At 39.8% G+C, this 26945-nt stretch overlaps 1 protein-coding gene and 1 pseudogene across 11 annotated transcripts in view; one reads left to right on the top strand and one right to left on the bottom strand.

The window, feature by feature from the left end:
• Vps13d (vacuolar protein sorting 13 homolog D) overlaps positions 1-26945 on the top strand; it is a 246848-nt gene that overhangs the window by 78296 nt on the left and 141607 nt on the right. For 8 of the 11 annotated variants that reach the window (XM_074081332.1, XM_074081329.1, XM_074081323.1 and 5 more), the window contains 10 exons: positions 142-216; positions 3086-3292; positions 4897-4986; positions 6880-7020; positions 9292-9414; positions 11765-11839; positions 15404-15509; positions 17717-17869; positions 19748-19883; positions 21365-21412. In XM_074081332.1, coding sequence (XP_073937433.1) covers positions 142-216; positions 3086-3292; positions 4897-4986; positions 6880-7020; positions 9292-9414; positions 11765-11839; positions 15404-15509; positions 17717-17869; positions 19748-19883; positions 21365-21412 — 1154 coding nt within the window. The remainder of the gene's footprint in view (positions 1-141; positions 217-3085; positions 3293-4896; positions 4987-6879; positions 7021-9291; positions 9415-11764; positions 11840-15403; positions 15510-17716; positions 17870-19747; positions 19884-21364; positions 21413-26945) is intronic. The other 3 variants (XM_074081325.1, XM_074081327.1, XM_074081326.1) reach the window with 3 other exon arrangements.
• On the bottom strand, positions 16815-17619 carry LOC109683962 (SKA complex subunit 2-like; annotated as a pseudogene).

The following is a 26945-nucleotide window of genomic DNA, read 5'->3' as shown; positions in this document are numbered from 1 at the left end:
AAAGTTTCAGGGTGTTCTTGATAGAAGACTGCATTGAGAGCCTAGTTTTGATTTGAGAGGTAAATTGTTTTAGTCAGCATTTCTGAATTTCTTTTATTATTGAATTGACTATGGATTAATTTACATAAAATTATTTCCTAGAGTTACAACTGGCTAGACTTCAGGAGCTGGGGTTCAGCATGGATGATTGCCGCAAGGCTCTTTTGGTGTGTCAAGGTAATTTGGATGTGGGTTCCACTGTCTGCTGTTTATCTTGACAATATATTTCCTTCCAGTTTCCTCCTCTGCTCCCACAAGGTGACTGGAGAGCTGGAGTGTATTTAGAAGACCTAATCCTGGATGGGTAGTAGTTGTGAGCAGCAGGATGTTCAGTGGATAAAAAGGTTGACTCTGGAGCCAACTGCCTGGGTCACATTCTTCCTCTGCTCTTATCAGCTACTTATCGCTGACTCTGGGCAAATGGCTTGCCTCTCTGCCCCAGTGCTTCCTTATTTGTGAAAGAGGATAAGCGGGCCTTGCTGGAGGAAAGTGCCCTGTGACTGTTACACACAGTTATTAGTACTGGTGGTAAGAGTGGTGAGCCTGACCACTTACTCAGCTTGTATGCCCATCTCTTGTGGAGTTTCACAGACTTTTGAAGTAGCCATTGTTATTCCCACTTCCGACAAGAAAACAGCTTATATAGGTTAAGTAAATTTGTTGGAGGACACCCATTGGTGTAGACCTAACATGGATTTGAAGCCAAGTCCACTTGACTCCAGAGCCCATATTCTTTCTACTGAGTCACATCATACCCACCTCTGGGTTCTTGTCTGAGGAACCAGAAATAGAGTCAAAGCTGTATTTCCTTACAACCCTTGTATATGTGTTCACACTCTGTTTCTCTAGGTATGTATGTAATCATCTGTCTTTCTCTAAATATGTACATACACGTGCACACACATAGAAATTAGTGTTTACAAATGATTGTAATGGCATGGAAAGATGCTGATGTGATATTAGGCATAGCATAATACAACTATAATTTAATGTATGAAATCTGTAATTAGTATATAAACATATACACATATTTATGCATACACATACACACACATTCTGTTTTTTGCAGTGTTGGGGATCAAGCCTTGTGCCTTGGGCATGCTAGACAACTGTTCTGCACTGAGCTCCATTTCCCACCCATATAGTACCTGTACTGTACAGCAGTCCTCCTTGCCTGTGGTTTTGATTATCTCAGCTCAACCTTTGTCTGAAAATATTAAGTGGAAAATACGAATAGTGTTTATTTTTAAATTTTAAATTGCACACCATTTTGAGTAGTGTCAGGTTTTTTTTTTTTTTTTTTTTTTTTTTTTTGTGATAGTGGGGTTTTAACTTGAGGCCTCACACTTGGTAGGCAGGCACTCCACCACTTGAGCCATGCTCCAGCCCTTTTTTGTGTTGGGTATTTTCAAGATAGGCCTCTTGTTGTCCAGGCTGGCCTCAAACTGCGATCCTCCTGATCTCTGACTCTGGAGTAGCAAGAATCATAGATGTGAGCCACCAGCACCTGGCATGTGATAACTTGCTTCATTCTGCCTAGGACATGCTAGACAAAGGGTATGATTCACGTCCTAGGACTTCCTTTACTAGAAAGGTGATAGTTTTGACATAGTAAAGAAAGAAAGTCATGTGCTGAGCTTGCTAGGTTCCACACTAAGAATGAGTCTTCTACCCATAAAATTGTGAAGAAGGAAAAAGAAATTTGTGCTAGTTTTGCTGTTGCACCTCAAACTGCAGAAGTTACAGTGAGAATAAAATCACTTATTTAGGGTGGAAAACATATTAACTCGGTGTTGGGCACTGTCAGAGGGGGTCTGGGAATCTAGGGATAAATAGAGACTACTGTACTACAAATACAGTTTCATTGCTGTTTAAGTAGTATTTTATGGAATTATGATTTTATTAATGACATACTTAATATTATATCAGTAGCATCTTTCCATGCCATTAATACATGACTTTTTTTTTTTTACATTGACTCTTAAGGATTTATTATAATTAATTTAACCATTCTTCACTTCTTTTTTGCTGCACTGGGGATCAAACCCAGGGTCTCACGACAGCTAGGCAAGCAGGTGCTGTGTTACTGAGTCACATCCCCAGCACACTTGTTTCTTATTCTTTCATATCATGCACAATCCTTGGTGTGAACTCTTGTCTTGAAGTAGACACCTAGTGTCCTTGGTAGAGACAGTATTATAAATACTGAGCTAAAGGGTAAGGTTCTTTACTGAATTGACACATCCTTTTCTTGAAAGATTGTATCCAGGTTACATTCTAACCATATGAGTGGAAATGTTTGTCTAATCACCTAATGGTTTCTGTCAACCATTACCTTTTTTCATCCTGAAAAAAAAAACTAGTGTGGACTAGTTATCTTGTTTCCATAGTTTTGTTTTTACCTGGCCACCATTGTATTTTGGTTTAACTAACCTTATACACCTTAATCTTTTTACCCATTATGCTTTTTATTCTTTCTTTAACAATTCAACAACTTTTAAAAAAAAGTTTTAAGTCTTTTGGATTCTTCTATTTCTTACCACCTAAAACTACTTACTTAGCTCAGTCAGTGATAAAGCTGATAATGACAGCTGTTCACAGAGCCTTTGTTATGTGCCTGTCTCTCCTCTGAGAACTTCACATGTACTCATTTATTTCCTCCACATATCAGTCCTGAGAGTAGAGCACAGAGAGAACAAGTCACTTGCCCAGGATTCAGCAGTTAGTAAGTGCAGATCAGGATTTAGACCCAGGCCACATTGCTCCACAGCCCATTCTCTTAACCACTTGTTCCACGCTCTGGCCTCTAGTAATTTCTGAGTGTGGGCTGACATTGCATTACTTCTTGCCTTCCCCCCTCCCTTCTTATTCCTATTCTTATGCTTTTTCCTCCTCTTTTTTTTTAAAGTCTAAGAATGCTTCTGGGATCAAGGCTCTCTTAGGCTGCACAGTAGGTCCCTTTAACACTTTCTCTCTCTCTTTCCTCTGTGAGTTGTCAGGATAGCTGTCAACTGGAGGAATTGCTCACCTTCTAATTTCTTTGAAGGTCAATTGAAAAAGGCAGCAAGTTGGTTGTTCAAGAACGCAGAGCCTCTGAAGTCTCTTTCCCAGACCTCCAGCAGCCGAGATAGCCTGGGACCCGTGTCAGCCCCGCGCATTTCGGGCGTGGAAATTAAAGCGGAGAGCATGTGCATCTGCTTCATTGACGACTGCATGGACTGTGATGTGCCTCTTGCCGAGCTTACCTTTTCCCGTGAGTGCTACCTGCCTCCTGGTTGGTGTTTGAACAGCTCAGCAATTGCGAGTTATTTGGGCCTGCCTTTTTCGTTTTCATTTATATATTTCTGTGGTGCTGAGGACTGAACAATGCCAAGTAAGCACTCTATCAGTGAGTTACAGCCTGGCCCTTTTAACAATTGTCAATGTTATTCTTGCTCTCCTCTACTGGAGTAGTACGGGTGAAATTTAAATAACAGTCTGACATATGTTTTTCATCATGTGTATTTTCTAGGAATCTGTATTGATTTGCCATATGTGGCCTTGAGCCTATAGTTTAGGAATAATAGAGATTGTCGTTGATAAAATGTTCATGAAATTAACAGCCCTAACTAAATAACTTCTGGTCTCTCCATTTGGTTATCTTTTATGCATCTAAATATTGTAGTGAAAACTGTTACTAAAGGTATTTGCAGGGTAAGCTGAGGAAATAATGTTTCTACTTTGTTTCTGTCTTGAAGATTTAAAAAACAACAGCAAAACCTAAGACAAAATCTTATTAGAAAGTTCACAATGGCATCTCCTCTAGAGGGTCACATGCAGGGGGAGCACTTCCCAGGGCAGTGCATCCTTGCCAACAGCTAGTTAGGATGAGGTTTCCTGGGAGAGTAGCTGAAAATTCACTAATGGTTCCCCTTTCTTACCTTTAATCAGTCATTGTTTCCATCTTGCCAGCCTCTTCTCCCCTTGAGTAAAGTTTGGTTCTGGAACTTTAATGCAGCCTTTTTTTCCTCCTTTTGTGGTGCTGGGGATGGACCCAGGCCCTTTCACATGCTAGGCAAATGCTATGCCACTGAACTGCAGCCCCAGCCCTTAGTTTTATGAAACAGACCCCACTGTACGACTGTCCTGCCTCCACTCCTGTATGGCCTGTCCAGCCTTTTGTACATGGCACACATTGTCCTTCTCCCTGCACTTTCAAGCTCTGCCGGGGCTGTGTGATTAAAAATTGCAACTGGAGTTTTGACTGTTGCCATGAATATCTTTTCTATAGAGAATAATTAGATGGTTTCTTGTTTTTCCCTGGTAATTTTAACATTTTGAGCTAATATTTGGCTGGACACACCTGCTGTTATAGCTTTGCCCTCCTCTTCTCTTATATTTCTGTGTTCCCGCAAGCTTTGGATATACCAGCCAGCCAGGGCAGAGACAAATGAGGCCCTGTCCCTTAAAGGGGTGCCAGAAACGCAGTAATCAAGATAAATAATGTATTATGCAATATACTTTTTTGCTCTTTGTTTTTTGGGGCTTTTTTTGAGGCAGGGTCTCACTATATAGCTCAAATTAGCCCCGAACTTACTCTGTACCCTAGCTGGCTTTGAACTCATGATCCTCTTAACTCAGCCTCTTGAATGCTGGGATTACAGAGGAGCACCACCACACCCAACTTATACAATATTTTTAAAAAATCAAAATTGATTAAAAAAATACACGATGAATAGAATATCCCAATTTTGTGTGCTCTCCCCTGAGACTGTTGTTATTAGTTCCAGCTGATATCTCTTTAATGCAGCCTGTCTGCAAAGGTCAGTTCTGTTCACTCCTACCCTGCTGCTGCAGTAAGGTTTACTTTCATCGCAGGTCTGAATTTTCTTCAGCATGTAAGAACCAGCCCTGAAGGCTATGCCCACTTCACCCTTTCTGGAGACTATTACAACCGTGCCCTGTCAGGTAAGATGAAGCACATACTATCTTGGAATTTACAAAGTAAACTTAAATGTTTGCCTGTTGCTTTGTCAATTTTACATGGGGAAAAAAGTGGGGAGTGGGGAGGTGTGGGACAGGGAGAGATAGAAAACAAGTGGCCTCATAGATTTTCTGTTTTCTAGGAACTGAGTACTTCAACTGAATTATTTTAAAAGAAATTTTCATAGTTAACTGTTTCCGAACCTGTGTGTGGCTCATTCTAGAACATGAGATTGCTAGTAGGAAAGATCATTTGGCCCTGATACAGCTCAGGGGAAGGTTATGTCCATAAGCATTTTAAATGCTCAGGCCCCCTCACTCTCCACTGGACCTGTTTGTTTTCAAAGAGGGCTACTGTTACGTGGGGGCATGGCTGCATTTTGTTTTGTTTATCACCTGGAAGGTTTTGCTGGGATAGATGTTTGAGGGAGCGCTTACCTCTTCATTTATTCATGAATTTATATTTCATATGTTATTTAATCATTCAGGCAACACCAAGCATTATTTTTTGTACTTTACAGGATGGTGAGACTCAGGCAGACAATGTAATTTGCCTTCACTCATCTTACTAGCTTCAGCACACTGGGGGTTTTAATGTATTTGTTATGATTTACAAACCAGAGCATTTCTGATATACTCAGCTTCTTCATAGTGTGAAACCTGCACTGTTTATGATGGCCACGGTGTACTGAGTCAATGCTAATGTATATTCTGTTGTAACTGCCTTCTAAGCAAATCTCAGTTGATCAGAGCAGAGCTTTTCTGGAGACATAAAGCCTGGGTAATACTGCAAGGCCTTTTCAGATTTCCTTCTCTCACTGGAAAGACCAAGGTAAAGGCCTTACATTAGTGCATTATTCATTCCTGTAACAAAATTCCTGAAGCAGGCCACTTTATGAAGAAAAGAGGTTTATTTTAGTTCACATTTTTGGAGGCTAGAAGTCCAAATCAGGTAGCTCCTCCCACTGCCCTTTTTTTTTTTTTAACTCTGGAGAAGGCCTAGTGATAGACAGGTGGCCTCATAGCAAGAGTGTATGAGGGAACAAGACACCACATTGTCAGGGTTCCAGAAGCAGTTCAGGGGTCAGGTTCTAACTGATGTAGCAGTTTGCTGTCTCTCTAAAGGCATGCCCTGAGTGACCAAAGGACCTCAAATTGGGCCCCACCTCTGTTTCTACCACCTCCCACATTGTGCCTGGGGAACCCTGCCTTTAGTACCTGAGCCTGTGGGGGATACACCACATGCAAGCCATAGCAGGCATGAGCGGGTTGGAGGAGAACCTTGCAGAAAGTTGGTGGGAGGGGCATCAGGGACTGTACAGGGGCTTACAGTTTTCCTGAGTCTTATATTGGGTATATGTGTGTCTGTGATAGTGTCTTTTTAAACTGTACATGTGTGTTATTTAAATTCATTTTGTATATATGACATTTTAGAGTGAAAAAATGTGAGAAAGTTAAGTTAATGAGTTTCCAAACGTACCTACTAATTCAATCACTGTATTGTTCATGCAACCAGGAGGAGGAAATGTAACAGTTATTGAAGCCACTCTATTTCTTTTTCAGTCTGAGTCTGAGACTCCTTTTTCTCTCTTAAGTGGCTCAAGAAGAGATGCTTCCTGCTCTTTAATGGAACAGGGCATGTCCCTGCCTTGCTTCCTGCCACCTCTGAAGACCATGGGGGCTGAGGGGAGGTTGTTTATGGTCTTCACTCATGTCCTCTGTAGCACCAGCATCTGCAGCAAGAGGTGGTACTTTCACTGTGAAAGTGAATTGAAGCTGTTAAGCTCTACTCTGTCCCTCCTGAGCATTTGTGAGTTGTGTTTCCCTGTGAACCCTGATATCTGCTGAACATATGTCTTGCTTCCTGTGTTCTTTTAGGCTGGGAGCCATTTATTGAACCATGGCCATGCTCTGTATCCTGGCAACAACAGGCAGCTAGTCGTCTTCATCCCCCTCGACTGAAGCTGGAGGCCAGGGCCAAACCCCGTTTGGACATCAATATCACTTCTGTACTGATTGGTAAGTAGAAAGTTGCCTGTTGTGGATGTGTGCTTCTATGCATACAAGTCCCTAGTTTTGCAGACTTAATATTAGGTGAGGAAATGCTTGGTTGCTTGCCCAGCCTCACTTATTCATCATGATTGCTTTCCTGGTCAACCCTAATCTGGCCTCAGGATCTTCTCAACACGTCTCCCGGGTTGGCATCCCATATTACTGCTCTGTGATTAAGCAAGAGCTGATGCTCCGTGGGAACCATAAAAAGCCCCAGTGAACTTTCTCCTTATAGTGCCTGATCCCTGAGGCTCACTAAGTATTCTGGGAGTGAGTTTACACTCATTTCTCTCAGGCTGGTCATAGAGCGATTCTTTAATATGCGATTTTGATCTAGTCTCTATAGCAGAATAAGTTGCCTCTCATTGATATCATGCTGACCTAACTCTGAAAAGACTGACTAAAAGAGTTGCCAGGCTAATGGTGTGTGTCCTTATCTTTGGTAACCCTGAGATGTAAATTCCTGAATTTATTGGTGAATGAGAACTACTCTATCTTTTGTGTTTCTGCAGAGAAGCATTGTCATACTACAAGGCATTTTGCTTCAGAAAACTCACATTTACTGTTTGATTTGTTGGTCTATATAATAAGATTTTGGTAATACTGTAAGTTATCTTTGAGTGATAACATATACTATTATTGAAATGAAGAGTGTATAGTAAATAAGACCTTAAGGTTTTTGAGCTCCAAAATTTAAAACTGCTATTTTAAATAATCAAATTTAATTCATTATTTTGCTTTGATGTTACTATTACCTACAACTACTAGACATGGTAGTACACATCTGTAATCCTGGCACTTAAGGGGCTGCGATAGAAATGTTCTGAGTTTGAGGCCAACCTGAGTTACACAGACCTTGTCTCAAAAGCTAAAAGCAAGCAAACAAGAATCACCTATGTAATCATAAATTAACCTTATGATTCTTTTAAGATGTATTATTTTGATTCTTGTGCTAATCTGGATTAGATAGTTTTGGTAGTACTTTGAAAATCTCCAATAAACAAGAGTTTAAAAGCCAGGCATGGTGGCTCACGCTTTTAATCCCAGTACCTGGAAGGCTAAGACAGGAAGATCATGAGTTGAGGCCAGCCTGGGCAATAGAGTGAAATACTATCTCAAAAGAAATAGCAACAACAACAACAAAAACCCCTTAAAAAACAGGCAAGCAAGAGCTTACCTCAAAAGAACTCTTGTTAGTATTTCTGATATTTGATAGATATTTAAAAAATATCCCAAATTAAAAAAAAAAAAAAACCTCCCCAAAGACATTTTTGTCATTGCAAACTCTTTTTTTAACCTTCGGTTCCTTATTCCTAATAGTGTTCTGAAACTTAGAAGTATTGCTAGGACATCTCAGTGTTTAAATAAATCTCATTTCTATAGCCAATAATTCTTGTTACAGAAAGCATAGTATCTTACTTGGTATAACAGATCTGCATTCAGGTGTGAGGTGTCAGTATTATTTTGCTAATTCTTCTCTCCTGAAGTTAAAGCATCTCATGGAGAGATTGCTGCTGGACTCAGCCTTCTGGGTTTGGTTGTTCTTTAATAGCTTCCTCTCTGGTCTCTGTCTGCAAATCTTTTCCTGTGGTGTGGCTCTTCACAAACCAAGTCCTTCCTTTTCTAATTTCTTTGCTCTGTCTCTGTCACACTGTGTTGCACTAAAGTTACACCAGAATATTCAGTGTTCCCTAAATGTGTTGTGCACATTTAGAGTCTTTGCATATGCTGTTTTCTCTACCTACAGTGTCACTCCATCCTCAGTCCCATCAGTAAATGATAAACTATTCATTCTTTTTTTTTTTTTTTCCTCCTTTTTTTTTGGTGACACTGCAGTTTGAACTCAGGGCTTTGTAAACTTTATATTCTTCAAGACCTAGTACAAAGGTCTGGGTCTTTACTTCTTGAAGATTTCCTGGACTTTAATATATATTCCCTTACTTCTGCCAAAGCAAATCTCTTTTCCCCTCTGTGCCTCCATAGCATTTTATTTATACCTTTGTTTTAGCACCTTTCACATCATGGAATAGGTTCCTGGTGGTAGCTGTTTTGGTCACATTAATCTCTTCCCTGTGGAGTTGAAGTTCTCCAAGGGACAGACTTTCTCAGCCTCTAGCATAGGCCTAGCATATAGGGAGGCACTCAATGAAAGCTTATTTTGCTGAGTTGACATTGTTTGACCTGAACCTTCTTACTTTTCTACTTATCTTCTTAATATTTTTGGGGAATTCTTTCTAGACCAGTATGTAAGTACCAAGGAATCGTGGATGGCCGATTACTGTAAAGAAGAGAAGGAAATAGATTCTGCCAAGTCAGAAGACTGGATGGGCTCTTCCGTGGATCCTCCATGCTTTGGACAAAGTAAGATTTTTATCTGAATCACTGTTCACCTACAATGCATTGATTCACTGAGAAATTCAAATGGAACCATCATTCTTCATGGAGATTATCTATAGGAAATTCTGACTGTCTTCTATTGTTCTGTTTTAGTCTTTTCAGGAGACCTTTTTCTGGCACAAACTACTGAACTTTAATGTGGGTTCTAATTCCACCTATGTGGGGAAGAAAGAATCTGCACACGTAAATCCTAAATTCTGGCGACACTGCAAATGAATGCATTTCACCTGAAAACGCATCAGTAGCAGCTGTTGGTTGTTTGTGTTTTATTTGGCAGAACATTGGTTTTCCAATTGGTGGGATTTTTTTTGGACTGGATTTTAAAACATTTTGCTAACATCTAAAACTAGAGATAGAAGGTTTGTATGGTATTCTTGAAAAGAGGGAAGACAGGATCCCATGTGGAAAAATATTTTTAAAAGGGAGACCCTGTATTGTTCATAAAGTATAAAAGAATCGAAACCCAGCCTCTTGAGGAAAGAGGAGTCAGTTTGTTCTCCACTGATGATGTTTTCTTTCCTTATTTAATGCCTCACCATGGAGCTCTGTTTTCCTCAGAGATGGGGAGACTGTGATGGACAACTGCATGGTCTTAGTTGTTCCACAAGCCATTGTCATCCAAATTCAACTCAGCCCCAACTCTTTCAGTGTGGTTTCTTTGGGGAGTCTTGGCTGGACTTCACATAGCTCATGAATACTTAACTATTCCATCTGGTCTGCAAAGATGTCATGGGAAGATGGGTTTTCATCGTGTATGAAGTATCTGTGCTGTTTTGTCTCTCCTCAGGGTGTATGCACAGACCCTTTGCCTGTACTTCTAGAAGGAAAGACAAAGAAATGTCAGCTGTGCTTGTTCTCTGTGTTCCCAGGCTATTGATTCTGAGTCCTAAGGTCGTTGCTTAGGAGCCAGGGCTTTTCAGATGCTTTCAGCTTCAACTCTGGCTCCTCCTCTAATCTTCCCAATTTGTATGTCAAGAAATGCAGCACTGTTTACCCAGAAGACTCTAAATAGTCTTTGCAGTATGTAACAGTCCAAGAGCGTGTGTTTCCGAAAACATTATTTATACTGAAGAATCTTAAATGAGTTGGTGCAAATACAAGGGAGGCCTGACCTCCAGGAAGTCAGGAAGTGGATAAAGGATTTTCTTTTCTCTCTCTCTCTCTCTCCCACCACTCTGCTCTTTTTCCCTTTCCCCTTCCCTTCCTCCCTCCTTCCCATCCTCTCTCTCTCCCTCTCTCCATGATTAATAAGTTGCCTTATGTATGTTTAGTGGCACTGCCAAGCAAAAGTTTTGTTTTTATTTATATAGATTTGTGTAGTTACTAGGCTGATAAGTTGTGAGATACCTTTTTAACCACGTATAACTGATTATACCTAAATTTTCAAATGTCTTTTCTTTTAATAGACCTACCAGAATAACTGTTGGGCATTTCTTTTAGAAGTCAGTAGGCTTCAGCCTTGTTGAATGGCTCATCAGCTTTCAGGTGTTACTTGATTATTTAGTCATAGTCCCCTCAAAGTTGTGCTTTTTATTCAGACCAGGCTTAAAACAAGCCCCTTGAATAGCCCTTAAATGAAATTCAGACTAAGGACTCACTAATTTCTTGTTGTTTTACTGTTTCTTTAATAGAGAAGGAACTCACGGGCCTCATTTTGACATTATCGTAGGCCTTGTTCAGTAAGGGCTGGTATTCTGTAGGTAAACCTTGCTGGCATGGCAGTTTATGGATTGTTAGTTTTGTATACCAAGCTCATTTTATGAGAATATCAAATGTATGTAAGTGTTCTGAGAAAGACCATGTTCAATTTAGAATTTAAACAGTATGATGAGATAAATCCTTAGAGAGCATTTAAATTTGGAGCTCAGACTGACTCTTCCCCTGAGTGTTTGAGGCTCCCAGTGGGCCAGAATTCTACTGCTGCTATGTTTTTCCACCTGGAATAGAGTGACCTCTCCTAAAATTCATACTGATTGATTTCTGTAGCTTTTCTGTGCCAATTAAGAATATAACATGGTTTAAATCAAGAAATCCTCAGAAGGCTGTCATTCTGTTCAGGACATTTTTCTTCCCTTAATTAGAAAAAGGAGGAGCATGCTGCTTTGACACCACCTCCACCATCAAAGCCAGCATAAAAAGTGTTGCACTCACTTTGTCAAGGGCATTCTTGGCTCTTAGTGATCATAGGAAGGATGGTCTATAATTGCATGATGCTTGCGATTTCTGTAATGTTCTCTATATGTGCTTATTGTTTGGAGGTGAGTCTTATGTACCAATTTATTCTTCCTCTAACTTTGTCTCTCCTGTCCACCAGGCCTCCCCCTTGTCTACCTTAGAACTAGGAGTACAGCCAGTCTGACTAACCTAGAGCACCAGATCTATGCTAGAGGTACAGTACAGCCAAGCGAGGGCTTGCTTCATTTTCCTGCTTTAAAAACAGCCTTGAACATCAGTTATTTTGACTAATCGGAACGGAATGGGGGTATATTAAGTTGTGAGTACTTTGCTTCAGTAACACAAAAGAACATTTCTAATTAGTGAGCAGAGTGGCACTTTATTATGTCACAAGTTTTAGGCTGAGTTTTCATTGTCTGTCCATCTCCCTTAACCTTTGGGGGAAGTAGAGTAACTCCACAGTGTATCATGCAGAAATTACCCATAGCCAATTCAAGGGAATTTATCAAATTGAAAAGCAAGTAAGTGGGAAAACTCCATTTTCTGTCAAGCAATGCCATATAGACCACTCATTAAGCATTTATTCTCAAGGGAATGCAGGGGGCTTTGTGAAATAGGAGCTATAATAATCAGGAATAGACCTAAGAGAAAAATTCCCAGCAAATAATTGCCTAGACACAAGTGTTAGTTTCTTTAGATATGAATTTATATGCTTAGGAGGTAGAAAAGAAATGTTTTTAGGGTTGGATGAGGTAGTGCATTTCTATAATTCTAGCTATGTGAGAAGCATAGGTAGGAGGGTCTTGGTCTGAGGCTGGCCCCAGGCAAAAACATGAGACCCTATCTAAAAAATAACAAAAGCCATAAAGAACAGGGGGTGTGGCTCAAGGGATAGAGTGGCTGCCTAGCAATCATGAGGCCACAAGTTCAAACCCCAGTACCACAGGAAACAAAACAAAATCAGGAAAAGAAAAGAAATATTCTTAATTATTATTATTTTTTAAAATTTCTGACTCTTTAATGTTTCTTGAGAATTTGACTGTTAAGTGACTGTGGGAGAAAACACCAATACATTGAGGAGTTAGAATGCCAAGGTGTTCATTTTTTTGTTTGTTTGTAGTTTTAATCTGAATGATTTGTGTTTGTCTGTGACTAATTCCAGGTCATGGGTCATGATGTATTTTATAAAAAAAGCATTTGATCGTGGTGTGGTGGTGCACATCTACAGGCCCAGTAGTCAGGAGGTTGAGGCGGGAGGATTGAATTCAACACCAGCCTGGGCAACATAGTTTGAGGTCAGTCTGGACTACATAGAGAGACCCTGAGTATTGAACAGGGATAGTGAGACATAGGATATGGCTTTGTTTGTTTTGGTTTTGACCTGGAAGGTTTTACTGGGATAGATGTTTGAGGGAGCTCTCACCTCTTCATTTATTCACGGAGATATACAGATATATAGAAAGATAGATACAGATATGTACACGTATATCCATGTATATGTATGTTATTGTTTTGTTTTCCATATGTTACTTAATCATTCAGGTAGAGCCTGGCATTATTCCTGTGTACCTTACGGGACAGTGAGACACAAGTAGACACCATAATTTGCCTTCATTCATGTTATTAGCTGCAGCAGACCTGGGGTTTTAATGTATTTATTATGATTTACAGACCAGATCCTTTCTGATAGACTGAGCTTCTAGATAACACTGCACTATTCATAGTGGCTACATTACTCTGGGAAATAAGTCTAAAGGGTTGGAATTTCCTCAGCTGAGCCATTTGAGTCTGAACCTGATGTGAAGAGTTTCAGGTTATCTCGACCCTTGGAGAAATTGGGTTTGGTCACTGGAGGCAGATTTTTTAGGTCATCAGGAAATAATGTTCTCTCTGGTGCTGTACCAAAGTCCAAGACACAGTTCATTTGGATCCTGGTACTGGAGATGGTGGATTTGTTCCTTCTGTTGGGTTTAGATTTGTGTGCAGTTCATGTATTTTTATCCTCTGAGAAGTGGGTTACTGACATCTGTATTATTATGTCTGATCAACACAAGAAGCTTGGGGACCGAAGCAGATGCCTGCTCACACTCTTTAATTCTAAAACAGTATACTTGTGGGTATTCTTGTATGGATCCCTAGCCCGTTATTCTGTATTACAGTGATCAAAGCCATCTGACATCTGTTCTTTTAAAATGTGATTTGCAAATGGAAACTCGTAGCCTGTCTCACAGTGGGATGTGAAGGCTCATCTGGCCCCTTTTCCTTGTGGCCTTTATCTCCCCTTGCACAGCACCACAGTGAATACCAGTTGAACACCCTGCTGACCACTCCCCTCTCCTCTTGTCAGCAGCCTCACAGCTACTCCTTAATTTTTGCTTGATTTATACTACAGTTTTTTCTTTAAAGGCAAACCTGAGGAACTAAGCAAGGCCACTGGGATGAGAAATGGGCATAGTTGTAGGTGGGGATTCCCTTAACAAATATCTCCACACAATGTGAGAATGCACTGGAGACTGCTCATCTTCATAGCAGCTTACTGGGTCTTAGACTCACCTCAGCCACTGTTGGAATCACAGTAGAACTTGCCTTAACCTGAAATTGCTGGTTTGGTAGTGTTCATGGTACAAATGTCCAAAAACTGGAAGATACAAGGGGAGAAAAGAAAGAGCTAGCTTCTGAGAAGGCAATGATGATCATGGCAGGACAGGCTACCTTTGGCCCTGTTGGGTGGTTTTGGTGTTGCCCCAGTGCTCTCTGCTGCCAGTATGGGCTGCCCTTCTAGATGCCCTCTTCTCCCTTGCTGCAGAACATTGAGGTGGCTGTCTTTTTCGGGCAGTCTCTGTGCTTTCAGGCTGGACATGGAATGAGACGGGGCCGGGCTGTTGGGCCCAGAATGGTTGTCAGTGTTCATGTATTGTGAGCTCACCAGCCAGGAGCCTTCCCATGCTGGATGGTGGTTCCAGCTGCTACCTCCTGCTTTTTTTGTGAGGCCATTGGAGGTGACACAGACCTTTGGCCCAAAGGGCCTGCAGAGGGATCTCAAGGTAGTCCAGGTGCCAGAACACCTTCTTTGGACTTCTTACAATGTTTATAGTCAGGTCACCTCTTTCAGAATTTAGTTACTTACAGTTTTGTATTGGTAATTGTTTCTTTTCCCCTATCAGAGGCTGTTTTGGAAAGCCAAGCCATATTTTATGTTCTTTAGCCTCCACAGTGCCACCTTTCAGTAGCTGGTTGTGATGTCTATGCTAAAAAAATGAGGGAAAAATTTATATTTAAAAAGACTTGGGATAATATATCCCTGATTTTCTAGGGAGAAAATACCCAGCTATTGTCCTAAGAGAACGGCAAAGGATGTTTTTATTTTCCAATTAATATGCACACTATTAGTGGGTAACTTTTATGTAAAAAAAAAAAAAAGGCTTCTGGAAGGAAAGCTCTTTGAATAAAGCTTAGGTAAGTGCATACGATATTTTTTGTTACAGGCTTGGTCCCCTAACTAGTGTCTGTTTCTTGAGAGTGGTAGTCCATTTCTGTCTCTTGATCCTAGCCAGGTCAGTTCCTGACGCCTCTTCTGAACAATAAGGCTTATAAGCATTAGGGGAGACTTGGGTGCTGGGCGGTGGGAGGGGCAACAAACCTGTGGTAGTTCCTTCTCTTGCCTTTGCCTTCAGCACCATGACACATGAGACAACTGTGAGTCTGTCTGAAGGAATGAGGAGGGTCTCTGCCACACAGACAGAGGCTGACATTAATCCTCTTTTCTGTTTTCTTACAGCAGAGGTGAAAACCCCCAAGCGGCGGCAGCCATTTGTCCCCTTTGCTCTGAGGAATCACACGGGCTGCACTTTGTGGTTTGCAACCCTGACTACCACACCTACCAGGTGAGGAGCACTCAGCCGGTGTCCTGGAGCCATCTCTGCCACCAAAGCCTCCTTTGCAGCAGCCCAGCAGAGAAAGGCAGGCCTATTCTCAAGGGCCCTGTGATTATAATTGAACCAATAACTTGCCGTTCTCCTGAGCATGATAAAGGCTCTCATTCTGCAAAATCCATAGTCAAAGAAGTTGGTCCTGAGTCTGAAATAGTCAACTGTGATCTTGATCCTGGGTGTATTGTTTTCAAAGTAAAAGTGTGAAAGAAAAGACTCCACATAGTCTCACACATCCTTGGTTCTTTTTAAAGACACTGTTGTAGTTATTAGACTACACATTTTGCATTTTTCTTCCAAGCCTGTTTTGGGAATGTCTGCCATCCTCCCCACCCCTGAAGAATTATCTTCATATCTAGGACACACTTCAACACAGATGGAATTGGGTGGAATTTGGCGGACAATAAGAGTCTGCCTAAGCAAAGTGAGAACCTTTTCTGATGACTCTTCCTATTTAGATCTTGGCTCAACCTTCCAAATACTTGGTGGCCCTTCCGGCTTAGATCATGAAGTACATGAAGTGAGTAACACAAGTGATCTGAAACCACATTTCCCCTGCCTCCCTTAAGTATATTGCTGTGAAGAGAAGTTTTTCTGTCAGCAGTTTAGGTCTGTTAAGTTCTAACTAGTTGCCTAAGTACCCCTTTAGAACAATTTTTTTTTTTTTTGTGGTACTGGGGTTTGAACTCAGTGCTTCATGCTTGCTAGGCAGACACTCTACCACTTGAGCCAGTCCGCTAGCCCTTAAATATCCCTTTAGAAAGTCATGTTTTAGTTTACATTTACCAGGCTCTACTGTTGGAGGCGAGAGCCTAGGTACTGACAGCTTTCAGCTATCTCTTTTCTATTATTTTTTTTTTTTTTGGCTACCACACAAAAGCCAGTTTATTATAGTAGTCTCTGTGAGAGGTTACATTTCACATATTAAGTGGTCTCACCGATAATGTGGTGAAATCATTATTTGTTGTCTGCAATCAACATTTTCAAAAATGGGATTACATATCAATATGTAATGTACAATACAAATATTTTGCCTAGACTTTTAATTTCTAAAGTGTGCTCATTCACACATAGACTGACTGAAGTGTACATGGACATTCTTTTATGATAGATCAGAATATCTACATTATCCCAACTATGCAAAGAGGAAGCAGATGGAAAACAGTGTAAAGGGGCCTTCTTTACACTGAAGTTAAAAAACTAAATGTATGTGTATGTATATTTAAATCCCTTTATTCGTATTCCATTCTTTTGGCTGAGTGTTATTCGTGTAGGTGCTCCTCTTTTTACAGACTCTTCTCATATGAGGCCTTCTCTTCTTCATTACAGTTCTTTCTGTGAATTCCACTTCTTCATAAATCTAGCATGTGAAATTTTAGGTGTTCTGTCATCGTTTTCTCTTCTTTGGTCAGTGGTGACAGCTCCAGGTCTGTTTGCTTTTGTAGTCCTTGTATCATGGTCATGGTCTTATTCAAAGTAATACAAATGTGGCTCTTAGTTTCTTTCTGCTCAACACAACTGGTTTAGAGCATGCATACAGTTTGATATCAAGACTTTATTGCTGGCAATTCCTTTAAAAGTGCAGTTGGATTTTTCTTTTCTGCCAAAACAGAATGATTAGTCTTGATTTCCTATTCCAGCCAGTATTGAATGTAGTCCAGATCAGAGCCAGCTTTCTGGAACATTACTTCCAGCTTTTTGACCTCCGTGTTGAATAGTTGACCTCAGTTTTCCTTTCATTTTTTTTGTGGGGTGGGGAGCGGTACTGGGATTTGAACTGGCCTCATACTTGCTAGTCAAGCACTCAGTCTGTCAGCCTGACCTCAGCTTTTCTTAAATTTTTTGAGACCAGATCTCACTACATAGTCCAGACTGACCTTGAACTATAGAGATCCTTCTGCCTCAGCCTCTCAAGTGCTTAGATTATAGACATGTAAGACCTGGCATCAGCTTTCAGCAGTCTCTAAAAATTCAAATAAGTTGTGACTGAGCATGAAGTGACTGAAGACACTGGTGTCTTAGATTTTCCTTTATGGGTAGGTTATGCTACTCTGTAGCTGTGCATTTGTTCCAGGAGGGCTTCTGCTCCTCGGCACAGAGCTCTTGTGAGATGGAGAAGTGAAGAAAGCACAAACAGTACCTGTCATCTGATTTGGTTCCAGGGCAGCACTGTCTCACAGTGGGAGTCCAGGGATGGTTCCAGAAGGGAATGGAGCATTTCTGGATGATGCTCACAATGTTAGTGAGTGGCGAGAAGTCCTCACAGGTGAAGAGATTCCCTTTGAGTTTGAAGCCAGAGGAAAGTTAAGACACAGGTAAAATATGTTTGTTTATTCTTTTCCTAAAAAATGGTGAATGTAAATGCTTGTTTTTGCCTTATTACTTATTAATGACTTTAATTTTATTTTTAAAATATATTTTGAAAATCATTATTTCCTTTTAAAAATAAAGACTCTTGCCATCTTGGAAGTATACTTCTTTTCATTATCATTTCACTTGACATGTGAAGAGATAAACTGTGTGTTTTACATAATTTGGTGGAAGCATAGACACATCAAAACACTCAAGTTCATTGCATCCTAGCTTGGTGTCTGTGATGCAGTAGTGACATGCTATCTTGAAAAGGTTCTCAAAGCTTGTTGATTTAAACCTTAATAGGCATGTGTGCTATTAAGGAACTTTTAGCAAAGCCAATAATGGTAAAATAGAAATTCTGGAAGCAAAGCCAATAATGGTAAAATAGAAATTCTGATCCAAAGAAATTTGAAAATAACTCATTGAGGGGGACTGCTGGCTAATGCACTGACTAACCAAGAGAGTGAGATAATAACAGACCTAATAAAGTATCTCTTTCTTATGGAAAGACTGTTCAGTGCTTATGAATAGGTTAAGACTTAGTATTTGGGGAGGTGAAGCTTTTAGTGTTTGAACTTGAGCTTCAGATTGTTTTCAAGGTGAACAGAAGAACTTGGCTTCAGCCTTCTGTAGTCACATGCTTCTCATGCTGCTTGGATCTATTGTAAACCTCTCCTACTCCAAGCACTTCTTCCTTTTGCCTAACTTTGTATCTGCTCATTTTACACCCCCACCCTCACTGGCCAGGGCTCTGAATCTGGATCTCTGGGTGTTTTACAGGAAAAAGAAAAAAAAAAATCCAGACTGGGGATGCAGATCAGTGGTAGAGCACTTGCCTAGCACCTGCAAGGCTCTGGGTTCAATTTCCAGCCCCAAAACCAAAACAACAAAAAAAAACCCAGCCCTGTGTTGGGTGCGTGTCTCTGGAGGCCACTGTAATTTCCAGGAGCAAATGGTGAACGTTGTCCTGTTCTTCCACATGGTGTCTGGAGAAGCCACAGGACTGTTGACAGTTATCTCCAAAGAAGCACTGCCTGTCGTCTGAGAAAGCCCTAGCCTCACTCTCATCTCCACTTTAGTTTCCATGTTTTGTGACCCATTTCAGGTCTTACTGTTTGGCTTGAATTCATTGAAATAAATGCCTTTTCTGGCACTTTTCTTCTTTGGCACTCTGTACCTCACCTTATTGCCTCCCTCCACCTTCCTGTAAGCTTCAAATTCAGATTCCCATTTTAGGCTTCTGGCTTGAATTAGGCAAAATTTAAAATAGAATTAAACATGTTCCTGCTTTTCTGCCCACTGCCTTCTGCTCCAGTTTCAATTGAGCACTTTAGCTCTGAACCTCTGAGGGTTCTGTTTCACTTACACCATCTGTAGGCAGATAGGGCTGGAGCCAAACAACTGAATGTAGTCCTTAGAGAAGTAGAATATGCAACATAAAAACCAAGGAAAGAAATATATGCCTTTCTGAAAGTATGGTTAGATGATTTATTTGCTAGCACTTTTTTTTACCACCCCCTGGAATGATCTTTACTGACGTTATTCTATGAAGGTTGGGGTTGGTGCTGGTGAGAAAAGTCCTGGCTAAGGCACAGGATCTCGCAGTTTGTCCAAGGGGAGGCAAATGCCTCAGATGCTCAAGTGCTCCAGATCTCACAATTTGTGCAGTAAGCATAAAACCTGGTAAAATTATTGTTTCCATTTCCCCTATATTAGGTAATCACCAACAGGTTTAGCCAGCTGGCTTTTTACATCATTATACAGTAAATCAGATTAGGTCTTTGCTTCTACTTTCCTTCTCTTGTGCTTAAAATCCCTTTCTGTGTTCTGTCTGACAGACACACCCATGACCTGAGGATCCATCAGCTGCAAGTAAGAGTAAATGGCTGGGAACAAGTGAGCCCAGTGTCTGTGGACAAAGTTGGGACCTTTTTCCGATATGCAGCACCAGATAAAAATTCATCCTCCTCTACAGTAAGTCACTGTAGAATGAATGTTTAATGGCATAGTTGTGTCATGGCCACACCTCCTATAAGCCAGGGTCAGATAGTTAAGCCTGTAATAACCACTCTAGTGAAGTTTTGTTTGTTTGTTTGTTTTTTACTTCTAGTTGTAGGAAGAAGACTTAAAGATTATATTGGCTCAGTCATAGGCATCAATATGCAGATAAGCCAAGCAATGGTTAATTTCAGTAGAAAATAAGATGTAAAGTTGACAGTAGCACATTATCTCACCTAGCAGATACATTTTATACTCAGATGGCCTGAGTGACTATTTTCTAGTCTGCCAAGCATGCATACAGGCATCCTTCAGCATCCAGGAGGTTGTTCCATTGCTCCAACTGTTCCACCATACCAAAATCATCAGATGCTTAGTCCATTATTGTAAATGACGTAGTGTTTGCATATAACCTGTGCACATCCTCTACTATACTGTCAGTCATCCAGGTTACTTACAATACCTAATAGGAGGTGATACTATGTAAGTGGTTGTTATATTGTTATTGTTTAGGAAATAAGGACAAAAAAAAATTTGTATATGTTCAGTCACAGATGTGACCATCGCAGACCTAACCACTGAGTACACAATCCAGATGTGGTTGAATCCATGGATGCAGAACCTGTGTATACACAGGGCCTACTGTATTGGCTGTATTTAACATGGTGTTAAGCTTCCTAATTTATATACTATCTCTTTTGTGTTTCTTATGATGCTGCTGCTTGATCTGTTGAGCTCTGAGTCTCCAAATCTTTCTTCATGGCACAAAGAGAGATGTCCACTGTCATTTATTTTTTCTAACACATACATGAGCACCCCTTGCCCTAGATTTCCCCTAACCTGGAGCTCCAGGACTGCAGGGCAGGTGGGGAGTCTGCCTTCTCTGGCGCATGCAGGCAGAAGCTGGTGTCCTGGCTGATGCACGGCCGTGGGCGCTCCCGCCTGATGTTCATATAGCGTCAGACAATTGCACTTACTTAAGGGCGGCCAGCAATGAGGTAGAACCTGCAGATCTTCAGAGATAGTATGGCTTTCCTTCATGAAAAACAACTCTTAGAAACACTGTTCTACAAGTGTTCTTTTTCATGAATGTTCTCTGGTACTCCACCTGTCTTGAGGGAGAGAGAAACCAACCTCCATCCTTTTTTTGTTTTTTTTCAGATTGCCTCTCTGTCTAAATTCATGTTGGTTAATGAAAGTTCTAATTCCTCCGATAGATACCTTTTTATTGCATTGATGTATCCTAGAGAGATTTTTCATATATTAAATGGCTGTAGAGTGAATATTGTGTTCCCTATATCTTTCAAGAAATGATGTTTTATCATTGTAGTAGACATACTTTACCTGAAAGTATTTTCAAATGTCACCCTTTTAAGCAAATTACATTGTCATTGAATTTAATGATGCCTATTATCTTAGATCTGTGCTGACTCTCTGACTTTTTGAATCTTTCTTAGATTGGCAGTCCAAGCAGCAGAACAAATATTATACATCCCCAGGTTTATGTGAGTATGATTTTCCTGTTGTTGTTGTATTTTTTGAGTAAATACATTATGCCTGACCATACATAGATGGACGTTTCTTGGTGATCAGAGGACTTTCTGACATATATGTGATTGGAACTTATCTCTTTCTTTTTCTATTAATGATTACCTTCCTTTTCCAAGAACTTGTAGGAAAATGTTTTCCCCTAATGTTTTGCATGTGACTGAGAATCACAGTGAAGAAAAACAAATATTTTGGTCCCAGGTCTCTTTTTTCTTTCTAAGTTAAAATAGAAATTTATCTAGTTATGGCTATATATTTCATATGCTTAGGTGCAAAGGTCATGGAAGTAAGTAAGATGAAAAAATGGAAGACCCCCCCCATTTGACTTTTGAGTGACAAAGTGACATTAGAAAGCTTACAGAGTTTTGCTTATAATTTCTTCTCCCTGAGGATCTCAAGTTTTGAAATGTGAAATTTGAGGTAGGCCTGGAAACAACACTATGGAAATGTCATTGACTTTGACTTTATATGGGCTTTTATGGGTTAGGCCAGTGGAAGTTGAGCTTTGATTATTATTGGGCTTAGGTGTGTGCCTGTCTAGAAATATTCTAGAAAATTATAGTTTGCTTCTGTGTTTAAATTCTTGGAGATCTTGGTTGAAAGCAAAGTGCGTGGTGAACATCTAGGTGCAGTCTGAATGCACAGAGACCAGCCTTTGGAGGTTGTCTGCCAGCTGTAGGAGTTTGCTGCTGCGTGGGACTGACAGTTCTGAGCCCGGGGCCTGTGAACTGTTCTGTTTCCCAGCCTCCTCCTGCCTATAGGGTGGTGAAGAGCTGGACAAGGTTCAAAAGCACTGAAACTAACAGGTTGAGTGCCTGGAGTCCCTCAGTTATGCAGCACCAGTGAAGTGCTGTGTTTGCTCCTCCACTGTCTTACACATTCTGAGGGCGTTCCTGGGCTTGGATGCTTGCTACCTACGGGGGTACAAACCGGAGGGGCTAGCAACACATCCTAATACACAATGAAGAAAACCTTCTAAAGTAAAAGTAGCACAGAAATAAACAACCGACCTTTACCAGCCCCATCCTCAACCTACATGTAACACCAGCCCATAAACGAGGAACAACAAGAGACTCCAGCTACTTTTGTTCTATCTGAATGGTGCTGGGGTTCAGGCCCAGTGCCTTGAGCATGTGGGTGGTTATTTGTCTTCTCAGCTTTACCCCCAGTCTAGTGAGAAACTGCACCCTAACCCTGGTGCTGTACAGTTCTGCCTCAACATTGAGATGTAAACTAAGACTAGAGGAGATTAAAACTTCCAAATAATAATGTGGCCTTAGGTGTGCAAATTCCAATGGACAAACACAAGAAAAAAACAAGGCAACACAACTCTTCCAAAAGACAGCAACTCCACAAGCAGACTCTAGTGAAAGTGAAGTGGATGAACTCCACAAAGTGTTCAAAAGAATAATTATAAGAAAGATCAACAAAATTAAAGAAGACATGTATAAACACGTGAATGAATTCAAAGAGAGCAAATAAACAGCTGAATAAAGACAATGAAGGATATGAAAAAGGTATGTAATAAAGATAGGAATTCTGAAAAAAAGTCAAATTGAAATTCTTAAAATGAAAACTTCAGTAAATCGAATAAGAAACAGATCAAAGGTGAATCAATAGACTGGATCAGGTTGAAGATAGATTATCAGAGCTTGAAGACAAGCTCAGATAAAGAAAAAAAAATAAGAAAGTATAATAGAACTTGCAAGACCTCTGGGATACCCTAAAAGTCCAAACATACGAATCATGGAAATCATTGAGTTTCCCAAACCTTGATGCAGGATGCTTTTAGGACACCAAACAGGCAAGACCAGAAAAGAACCTAATTCTGTCATATTACAGTTAAAACACTAAGTATACAGGACAAGGAAAGAATATTGAAAGTTGCAAGGGAGAAGTTTCCAAGTCACATATAGAGGTGAACCCATGAAAACAACAAGATTTCTCAACAGAAACTTGAAAAGCAAGGAGGGCATTGAATGATGTATTTGGAGTCATGAAAGAAAATAGCTGCCAACCTAGATTACTATATCCAGCAAAGCTCTCCTTTATAATTGAAGAAGAAATAAAAACCTTTCATGATAAACAAGCATTAAAGGAATTCATGACCACCATTAAGTGTATATCTACAGCAGAATATACTTAACGGAATCCTATACATAGGAGAGGAAGATAAATATAGCCATGAAGCTGGGCACTGGTGACTCCTAGCTACTCACGGGGCAGAGATCAGGAGGATCACCTTTCAGAGCTAGCCCAGGGAAATAGTTTGTGAGACTCTATCTTGAAAATACCCAACACAAAAAAGGGCTGGTGGAGTGGCACAAGTGGTAGAGTGCCTGCCTAGCAAGTATGAGGTCCTGAGTTCAAACCCCAATACCACAAGAAAAAATATAGCCGCGAGGATATGCGAACGAATAAGTCTCACTAGATGAGTAGAAATGCAAATGAGGATTAGAAAAGAATCAAGCATTACAAAAACAACAAGGTGACAACAATTACTACATACTTTCGATAATAACGATAACTGTTAATAGTCTCAATTCTCCAATTAAAGATATAGACTGATGGATTGGACTAAAAGATAAGACCCAATCATTTGTTGCCTATAAGAAATATACCTCATTGGCAAAGACAAACACAGCTAAAGTGTAAGGATGGAAAAAATATATTCTAAGTAAATAGACCCTGAAAGCAAGTAAGAATAACTATTCTCATATCTGAAAAGGCAGATTTCAAACCACAATTAGTCATAGGAGAAAAATAATGTCATTTAATATTGATAAAGAGAACAATTCATCAAGAGGATATATCATAAACATATGTGTGCCAAATGTTAGTGTCACCAATTTTGTAAAACAAACACTACTATACATAAAGCACAAATAGACCCCAATAGAATTTTAGTGGGTGACTTCAGTGCCCCGCTGTACAGATAGGTTATCCAAACAGAAAAAAATCAACCAAGAAATTTCAGAATTAAACAATACCATAGACCAAATGGACTTAACAGGCATATGTGGAATATTCCACTCAACAGGTGCAGAATACACATTCTTCTCAGCAACCCATGGAATTTTCTGCAAAATAGATCATATTTTAGAACATAAAGCAAGTCTTAATAAAAACAAGAAAATTGAAATAACTTCTTATGTCTTAGCAGACCACAGTGGAATGAAGCTAGAAATCAATAGCAAGTGAAAGTATGGAAAATACAGGGCCCTGTGTTCAATTCCGGTACCACACAGACACACAAACACGAAACACATGAAGACTGAACAGTATATTTTGTTATGATCAGTGGATCATCCAAGAAATAAGGGAAAGAATAAAAAAATTCCTAGAGTCAAATGAAAATGAAAACACAACTTACCAGAACCTTTGGGACACAGCAAAGGCAGTGCTAAGAGGAAAATATGTAGTTATGAGTGCCTACATTAAAAAGTCAGAGATCTCAAGTAGCCTTAATGATGCATCCCAAGTTCTTAGAGAAACAAGAACAAGTCAAACCCAAAATCAAGATACTGAAAGAAGTAATAAAGATCAGAGCAGAAAATAATGGAGACTAAAAGAATGAATCAATGAAATAAAGAGTTGCTTCTTTGAAAATATAAACAAGATTGACTAAGTAACCAAAAAAAGAGGGAGAACACCTAAATTAATAAAATTAAAGATAAAAAAGGGGCTAGCAGGATAAATACCCATGAAATTCAGAGGATCACTAGGGAATACTTGAAAACTTACATTCTAATAAACTGGAAAATCAGAAATGGATAGATTTCTGTATGCATATGACCTACCAAAATTGAACCAACAGGACATAAACCACCTAAACATGTCTATAATAAGCAATGAGATTGAAGCAGTGATAGAGTCTCCCAAACAAGAAAAGCCCAGTACCAGACAGATTCACTGCTGAAATCTACTAGACCTTTAAAGAAAAACTAACATCATTGCTCCCCAAACCATTCATAAAATAGAAAAGGAAGGAACCACTACCAAACTCATTCTGCTAAACTAGTATTACACAATAACAACACCAGATAAGGCTACAACCAAAAAAATATATAAATATTATAGACCAATTTACCTGATGAATTTAGATGCAAAAATTGTCAATAAAATACTTGCAAACTGAATTCAGCAACATATTTAAAAGATCGTACATTGTGATCAACTTGTTTTCATTCCAGGAATGCAAACTGATAAACGTAATACAACACAGAAACAGAATAAAGAACAAAAATCACATGATCATCTCAACAGATATAGAACAAACCTTTGACAAAGTTCAACATCTCCTCATGATAGAAGCTCTGAAAAAACTAGGATGAGAAGTCATAACAGTGGCTACATTTGACAAACCTGTAGTCAATATTGTATTAAATAAGGAAGAGTACACCTTTTCCTCTAAAGTTAGGAATAAAACAAGAGTGTCTTCTTCTTCCACTCTTACTTAATATAGTGCTTGAATTCCTAGTGAGAGAAATAAGGCAAGAGAAAGAAATAAAAAGGGATACAAATAGGAAAGGATGAAATCAAATTATTCCTATTTGAAGATGACGTGATCCTCTACTTAAAAGACCCTAAAGATGCCAGCAGAAAATTCTTAGCTCTGATAAACACATTCAACAAATTAGCAGGATGTAAAATCAACATAGAAAGTCAGTAGTTTTTCTACATCCCAGTAACAAACAGGCTGACAAAGAAATCAGGAAAGCAATCGCATTCACAATAGTTTCAAAAAACTACTTTGGAATAAACCTAACTATGGTGGTGAAAGACCTATACAATGAAAATTATAAAACACTGAAGAAGGAAATTGAAGAAGATTCTAGAAGTCTGAAAGACTTCCCACATTCTGGGGTCAGAAACAATGTGAAATGGCTGTACTACTGAAAGGAATACTACAGATTTAATGTAGACTCCATCAAAATCCCGAAGTCATTCTTTATAGAAATAAGATAGTCAACCCTAAACTTCACATGGGGACATAAAAGACTCCAAATAGCCAAAGCAATCTTGAGCAAAACAAGCAATGTCAGATGTATCACAATAACTGACTTCAAATTGTATTACGGAGTGATTGTAGTAAATATAGCATGGTCCTGGCACAAAAGCAGATACAAAAACCACTGGAATAGAAAAGACCCAGAAATAAACCCACACAGCGACAGCCATCTGATTTTCAAAAGGTACCAAAAGTATACATTGGAGAAAAGATAGCCTCTTCAACAAATGGTATTGGGAAAGCTGGATAGCCACATGTAGAAGGGTGAGACTAGACCTCTGTTTTTCACCTTTTTCAAAAGCGATCAAAGATCTTAATGTAAGATCTGAAACTTTGAAAGTACAACGGGAAAATACTTCAAAATGTAGGCATGGCAGTGACTTTCCCACTAGGACTCTAATTGCACAGGAAATAAGAGCAAGAATTGACAAGTGGGATTGCATCAAATGAAAAGACTTCTGCAGGGTTGTTGGAGTGAC

The sequence above is a fragment of the Castor canadensis genome, chromosome 7 (genome assembly GCF_047511655.1).
Source record: "Castor canadensis chromosome 7, mCasCan1.hap1v2, whole genome shotgun sequence".
Taxonomy (NCBI): Eukaryota; Metazoa; Chordata; class Mammalia; order Rodentia; family Castoridae; genus Castor; species Castor canadensis.
This window is presented reverse-complemented; position numbering and strand designations above follow the sequence as displayed.